This window comes from Priapulus caudatus, unplaced genomic scaffold, assembly GCF_000485595.1.
Source record: "Priapulus caudatus unplaced genomic scaffold, Priapulus_caudatus-5.0.1 Scaffold114, whole genome shotgun sequence".
NCBI classification, from domain to species: domain Eukaryota; kingdom Metazoa; phylum Priapulida; class Priapulimorpha; order Priapulimorphida; family Priapulidae; genus Priapulus; species Priapulus caudatus.
In genome coordinates this window covers 459,017-467,079 of record NW_014577175.1, presented here as the reverse complement: position 1 = coordinate 467,079, position 8,063 = coordinate 459,017, and the positions used below count along the sequence as shown (strand labels likewise).

Here is an 8,063-nt window from a genome sequence, read left to right as displayed (position 1 = left end):
CTGTAATATACTATATATATATATATTATATTATAGTAGTGTCGCGTTCGAACTGTGTGAGCATTGCGCTACTTTCACCTTCAACAACATTGGCTCGCCCGAACAGTACACAAAATAACGCAACATAAAACATTAGCCAAGTATACTCGACCGTAAATATCACACGATGGTTCATTCGGCAAAACGCATTATTGCGCAGTTTACGAGAGCAAGAAGCAAACACTGTAGCGGCTGCCACTAAGCATCACCATGACAACGACGACGCGTGTAAAATGCGCAGACGACTGCACGCGCATTCCGCAAAACATCGAACGACTCCATCATCACGTGCATCTCGAATACATCGATCATTATATTCACGTCTCACGAGCGGCACAACTAGTATTTATTATAGGTTGTTGGGGCACGAGAGGGATAATATCAAGATAATATATATAATATCAAGAGCTAATAATACCTCTTATTAGCTCTAAGGTATTATTAGCTCTTGATATATATATATATATATATTTTAAAGAAATAATATATATTGTATCAAGAGCTAATAATACCTTAGAGCTAATAAGAGGTATTATTAGCTCTTGATTGTATATATATATATATGCTTCGCATTTCACACATCCTATGCGTCGCGAGTTGTAAAGGTTAGGATAAGGTTGGTGTTCGTAGCGGCTATAGTTAGTACACGTAATTGTCAACAATGTCCAACCACCTGGTTCCCCCTCTGCCTTCACCCCCCCCCCCCCCGACACACACCATCATCACAACGACAATGCACACAGCCGATAAGTCCCGCAACGGCAGCCGAGAGTTCGTATGTGCGTGCGTGCGTGGTGCGTGCGTGCGTGCGTGCGTGTTTCCCAGGGAAAGCGAGACGCGGTGCCACGCGCGCGCGCGCAGCGACAACAAAAGGCGTATACGCGATGATTCGGGTCAGTAATTACGACCACACCCCCACCGCTCACACGCCTCCCTCCCGCAGCCGTGTCACGCTACAGCCAACAATAGATGTCACAGGTGTGTAGCGGGGTACGCATGAGTCCCCTCCTGCCACAGCCTACACGGCTGGGAGCGCGCGTTGCTAACCCTCGCTACCACACGACACCTGGACACACCGATAACTGACCGCATTGGACATTCGAATCTAAGTCAGAAATACATAATATCAAGAGCCCATTAACCCTTAAGGATTAATGGGCTCTTGATAATATATATACATAGCGGATTTGTATTTAAAATAAATAACCAACAACTGTCTACAATATCAGATTTACAAAAAAATATTAGCAAAAATAAAAATTGGGTGTTTAATATATCAGCTTTCTTTAAAAAACAAAACAAAAAAATAAGGTGTTCGAAATAAGTATAGAACGTTATTCTAGCTATCCCTATTGTCTAACACAAGTTATTTCCAGCTATCCCTATTGTCTAACTTCTCGGATTACATCGTACATCAGAATTTATACTATTAATATAAAGAAGCACACAGTGATATGCGTTGTATGTGTTATGTCTTCATGCATGTAACCTGGTAATTCTATATCATTTCACTACTTAACAGCTCGCGTACATTGTCAGTACACGGCGGATCGCTACACCTCCGCACACATACGTGGATAATTCGATTTTAATTACGATACAGTATTAGGTATCAATTTATTCTCTGATAGCTCCAAGTGCCCGTGAGTGTTGGTGAGCGGTTGCTGCCTGCGCTGACTGCTGCTGTTATACTAATGCTAATCTTACTGCTGCTGCTGTCGACGTCTTCGTAGTCATCATCGCTGTCGCCGCGCCGTCGTCGTTGTTGTTATGCTGCGTGCTGCCGCGGCCGACATCTGAGAGACAGATCGCATGGACCAACCATGCAGCGCGCACACACACACATCCCCCCCCCCCGCAAGCTCTGTCACGGCGCACGTGCGCGAAGACTACAGCGCAATTTCACTGAAACTAAAATTCAAGTCTCCCGCCACTCTCTATCGCATTGTAGGCAAGGCAATATCAAGCGCAGAGTATATATATAATATATTATATATATATATATATATAGGTTGAAAGCTGAATGATTGTGGGAGTAGGCATAGCGTCCGCTGTCATGCTAATCGCGTACAAACTCCGGTAACTGCATCCGTGTGTTGCGGTGTGAGCGTCGCTGTGTGTGTGTGTTGTGTGGTGTGTGTTGTGTGTGTGTGCGTGCGTGGGTGTGTGGTGTGTTGTGCGTTGTGTGTGTGTGGGAGAACCTGCTGTCTGCATGCGTGCATACATATAGCAGGCAGGTGCTACACAGCTCGGCAACTCGCTGATCGTTACGCGCCGTTACAATAACAACGTCATATTCATGAACGCCTGTTGAACAGTACGGTGCCCCCTCCAGAGACAGTACGGTGCCCCCCCTCCCGCAGACAGTACGGTGCCCCCCCCCGCAGACAGTACGGGGGCGCCGCCACCGCACAGTACGGTGGCGCCCCACAACAGGCTGTATGGTGGCGCCCCCCCAGCAGACAGTACGATGGCGCCCCACCACAGACAGTACGGTGGCGCCCCCACTGCAGACTAAATAGTGACATGACAAGCGAAACGGAAACAATATATTACGTTATATCAAACCAATTGTTCACCATTGTGCTACGTCGAAATTCCGAGTGAAGTTTGAAATCGTTTAGCACCTACGAATAAACTGTACATTGTGTATGCACTGAAACTGCCTGCTTCCTACTTCAGTCCTGCCGTCTATGAATGCCACCTATTGGTGAATTCTACTTCTACCAGGATACACGACACTGACTAGTATCGCCACCTGGTGACACTACAGCCAAGCAGCTCTATCCAAACTAAGCAGTATGCTAAACTTGACAATAAATAGGCGATGAAAGAAAGATGATGTCAGTTACTGGTGCTGAGAGGGTCTATGTCCCCCAGGGTACTGCCGGAACATATCCTAGGTACGGTCCGGTATACCAGAACGTACCCTGGTACTATCTAATATGCCGGACCGTACCTCGCCTACTCCACTAACGAGTCTAGGGAGTTGCCTACGCCTACTCCCTAACCATATCAAATAGCTACCAGGGTACGTTCCGGTATACCGGACCGTAACCAAGGTACGTTCCGGCAGTACCCTGGGGGACATAGACCCTATGAGCGTTACTGGTGACCAAGAATCGTGAGCAAATATGTCACCGTGCTGCACATTGTTGTCGGTTAACCTTAATTCCTACTAAGCTTGCCAAGGTCAAAACTGTGCACAAGGTCAAAAGTTTTAAACTGTAAAGAATTTGCGCTTTGAAACAGGCAGGCTGAACATGTTAGCGCTACTCGTGTGTTGCCCTTCACCCTCCAGTCTCTGCATGGTGAAGTTAATGGCTCCACGAGTAGAGAGCTAGCTTAATGCATGTACACAACACACATGCCCTAGTAAAATAAGCATACACGATATAGATTTGCCACGCCAAGTGTGCGGCTTTTTTTCTTTTGTTAGAAGTAATGGTGTCCTATTCTCAGAAAACAGAGCTGTTTGCCGCAGGCACCTGTCTCAGTCGATGCAAACACAGCGCGAGCAACCAATTGATTTCAAAATGTGAAAACGGAAACTCTGCCCGCCTTAAAACACTGTCATCGTTCTACTAGCGTGATAACGACCGGGTCACTGACCACACGCTGTGCCTTAATCATCACTAGTGATGCTCATAGGGTCATCGGTATACAGGAACATACCCTGGTAACTATCTGATATGGTTAGAGTTAGGGTTAGGGAGTAGACGTAGGCGAGGTACGGTCCGGCATATTAGATGGTTAGAGTTAGGGTTAGGGAGTAGACGTAGGCGAGGTACGGTCCGGCATATTAGATGGTTAGAGTTAGGGTTAGGGAGTAGACGTAGGAGTACCTGGGTACGTTCGGTATACCGGACCGTACCCAGGGTACGTGCCGGTAGTACTCTGGCGGGACATAGACCCTCTCAGCACTAGTGATGCCAGCACACCCACCTGCTGCTTGAGAAACTTCAGCCGCTGTTCCTTGGCAACCAGCATCTCTGCTGCGTCTCTATCTGCTGCTGCTGCTGGTGGCCATCTCCTGAAGCTCAGCCAAGGTCAGGTCCACACCCCCTCCCGACAACTGCAAGTAGAAGAGATGCGCTTTGTCAATAACATCGTCGCATGGCAACAGGTCATTGTGTAGGTGCCGATTTTACATGAGCAGTTCACAACCACATTTTTCCGATTTTTAGTGAGTGCAAAAAGTGACGTATATAATATATTACATTTAATAAGCGAGTGATATAAAAGAAGTTTTATATTTACAGTCTTGACCAATGTCCATGCTATAATCATAAACAATGTTTTTTTTTTTACTATGATACGAACACGTTTTTGTGTATGCTCGTCCATGTATATACGTCAAGAGTACATAATAGGAGATCCTATTATCTAGTAATCTACTCTTGATATACGTAGAGGTAATAAAATAACACGAAGGGAAGATGAGCACGGTTGATATTAACATCGACATTACAGCTAGCCAAGCTCGTACCCACAAACCTCCTCACACTCATACAGATCACACATCAGTTGCAGAGATGATTACACTAAATGTGCGGATTTATTGAGCGCGTATAATTGTAGCTGGTTTATACTAGTCTGTGTATAAAGCTGTTAACACACACCACCCGACATCATCAGACTGACATTACACTGCATTGAGGTAGGTTAGGAAATTAGGTCAAGGAAAAGACATACAACCAAACTAATAGGAAATTCCAGTGTTGTGAAATAAAATATGTGCGTTCGAGTGTAAACCTTCCTAATTTAAAGTTGAAGGAAAACGGGAATCGTGAAAATCTCAAGGCAGAATGATCCACAATAAATTGACAGTGACTCTACGTGATGCAAATATTTCCTTGAAACTTTGCTTAAAAATCTCGAATAGAAAAAATGGCCGTGGGGTTTACTCGCGTCATGCTGCCTCTAGGAGTACTGACTCGTTGTGAAATGTAACCGAATTTAAAATCGTCACTACACCTCTTACACCGGCAGATACGCATGACGGATAACCTAGTAAATATCATTTGAGCGTAAAATCATGTAAATGCGGCGAAAATACGCATCTAAGCTATCGAAGTTGGAATGTGCCAAAGCGCCAGCGTTCACAGTTCGTTTAATTTACACGATCGACCCACACGATTGCTTTGCGCGCTTTTTTTTTCTATGTGCCGGACATGCATCTATGTGCTGCATCAGTCCAAGGATAACGTGTTACGTTGTAGGCACGTACACACACGCACATTTACGCTTCGTGTTCATTCTAATGGCCCCTGCCTTAGCACGCACTGAAGCACGCACGCGGCGATCAGTGTGCGCGTGAGGGTATGAAACGAAGGCTATATACGCGACCGGACTCTTATTGTATGGCTACTCCACTACCGGTTTTCAGACACGGTCCGGCGTGGAGTCATTCTGTAGAGTCTGCGTGTCATGGCTCTCGGTTTTTATTCAACGTCCTGCTAGCATTCATCCGTCCCGGGGGTTGATTGTTAAAGCGAGTGCTAGCTTCCACCCCATACTACAGCCATACATAGCATCCAGCCTTGCAAGCGTACACACAACCGTGGAAATCACATACTGGTTAGTCCCTCTGTACTACAGTCTACATTACTATGTGCAGAAGTCATTAGGCGCGTGGGCTTCAGCTGCGGCATTTATATACACGCACTTCCACTTGCCACGAAAAGTACATAAACTCGAAAATTGCGAGGGTGCATGCGCTGCAGACGTGTACGTGGAGGTGGATATAACAGCAGAGGGCAGTGGCCTGCCAATGCTGTGAGGACTACAGGTATAACAACACATCATGGTCAGTAAATAACTAGACAGGTCAATCGAACGGGGACTATAACAATGTAGCATATTGCAGCAGTTACCTAGGCAACATCGCCGCAAATTGACTCTGCATGCTATCATACCAACCGCTAACTCCGTTATAGAGAATATCTACAATAAACATAGAGTAATCTATATACAGTGTACATTATATATAAATATATATATATATATATAGTAGTGTCGCGTTCGAACTGTTGTTGAGTCTCGCCCGAACAGTACACAAAATAACAGCAACATAAAAACATTAGCCAAGTATACTCGCCCGTAAATATCACACGATGTGTTCATTCGGCAAAAACGCATTATTGCGCAGTTTACGAGAGCAAGAAGGCAAACACTGTAGCGGCTGCCACTAAGCATCACCATGACAACGACGACGCGTGTAAAATGCGCAGACGACTGCACGCGCATCCCGCAAAACATCGAACGAACTCCATCACGTGCATCTACGAAATACATCGATCATTATATTCACGTCTCACGAGCGGCACAACTAGTATTTATTTGGTTGCACGTATTTATTTATAGGTTGCACTATTTTTAGGGGCACGAGAGGGATAATATATATAATATCAAGAGCTAATAATACCTCTTATTAGCTCTAAGGTATTATTAGCTCTTGATAATATATATATATATATATTTAAAGAAATAAAAAATATATAGTATATATATATATATATATTGTATATATATATATATATGCTTCGCATTTCACACATCCCTATGCCGTCGGAGTTGTAAAGGTTAGGGATAAGGTTGGTGTTCGTAGCGGCTATAGTTAGTACACGTAATTGTCAACCAATGTCCAACCACCTGGTTCCCCCTCATTGCCCTCACCCCGACACACACCATCATCACAACGACAATGCACACAGCCGATAAGTCCCCGTAACGGCAGCCGAGAGTTCGTATGTGCGTGCGTGCGTGCGTGCGTGCGTGCGTGCGTGCGTGTTTCCCAGATCTCAGGGAAAGCGAGACGCGGTGCCCACGCGCGCGCGCGCAGCGACAACAAAAGGCGTATACGCGATGATATCGGGTCAGTAATTACGACCCACCACCCCCACCGCTCCACCACGCCTCCCTCCCGCAGCCAGTGTCACGCTACAGCCAACAATAGATGTCACAGGTGTGTAGCGGGGTACGCATGGAGTCCCCCTCCTGCCACAGCCTACACGGCGTGGGAGCAGCGCGTTGCTAACCACCGCCTACCACACGACACCTGGACACACCGATAACTGACCGCATTGGACATTCGAATCTAAGTCAGAAATACATAATATCAAGAGCAGATAAAGAAGGTCTTCTTTATAAGAATATAAAGAAGGCCTTCTTTATACGCTCTTGATAATATACATAGCGGATTTGTATTTAAAATAAATAACCAACAACAGTTACTGTCTACAATATCAGATTTACAAAAAAATATTAGCAAAAATAAAAATTGGGTGTTAGAACTTAGATATAGAATATATCAGCATTCTTAAAAACAAACACAAAAATAAGGTGTTCGAAATAAGTATAGAACGTTATTCCTAGCTATCCCCTATTGTCTAACACAAGTTTTTTTCCAGCTATCCCCCTATTGTCTAACTTCTCGGCATTACATCGTACATCAGAATTTATACTAATAATAAAGAATGCACACAGTGATATGCGTTGTATGTGTTATGTCTTCATGCATGTAACCTGGTAATTCTATATCATTCACTACTCAACAGCTCGCGTACATTGTCAGTACACGGCGGATCGCTACACCTCCGCACACATACGTGGATAATTCGATTTTAATTACGATTACAGTATTAGGTATCAATTTATTCTCTGATATGCTCCAAGTGCCCGTGAGTGTTGGTGAGCGGTTGCTGCTGCTGCTGCTGCTGCTGTTACTACTACTGCTACATCTACTGCTGCTGCTGTCGACGTCTTCGTAGTCATCATCGCTGTCGCCGCCGCCGTCGTCGTCGTTGTTGTTATGGCTGCTGCTGCCGCGGCCGACATCTGAGAGACAGGATCGCATGGGACCACCATGCAGCGCGCACACACACACATCCCCCCCGCCCCCGCAAGCTCTGTCACGGCGCACGTGCGCGAAGACCCTACAGCGCAATTTCACTGAAACTAAAATTCAAGGTCTCCCGCACTCTCTATCGCATTGTAGCAAGGCAATATTCAAGCGCAGGTGT

At 45.4% G+C, this 8,063-nt stretch overlaps 1 protein-coding gene and 1 long non-coding RNA gene across 2 annotated transcripts in view; both read right to left on the bottom strand.

The window, feature by feature from the left end:
- Nucleotides 1–4,076, bottom strand: part of LOC106805446 (apoptosis-stimulating of p53 protein 1-like) — a gene marked incomplete at its 5' end in the record, with an annotated part of 16,247 nt that extends 12,171 nt beyond the window's left edge. Inside the window, 2 exon segments of the mRNA XM_014807026.1 lie at nt 3,914–4,031; nt 4,034–4,076. Coding sequence (XP_014662512.1) covers nt 3,914–4,031; nt 4,034–4,076 — 161 coding nt within the window.
- A 10-nt stretch (nt 4,077–4,086) lies between these two features.
- LOC106805458 overlaps nt 4,087–8,063 on the bottom strand; it is a 70,673-nt gene continuing 66,696 nt past the window's right edge. Inside the window, exon 3 of the long non-coding RNA XR_001393435.1 lies at nt 4,087–4,114. This is a non-coding gene — a long non-coding RNA (uncharacterized LOC106805458). The remainder of the gene's footprint in view (nt 4,115–8,063) is intronic.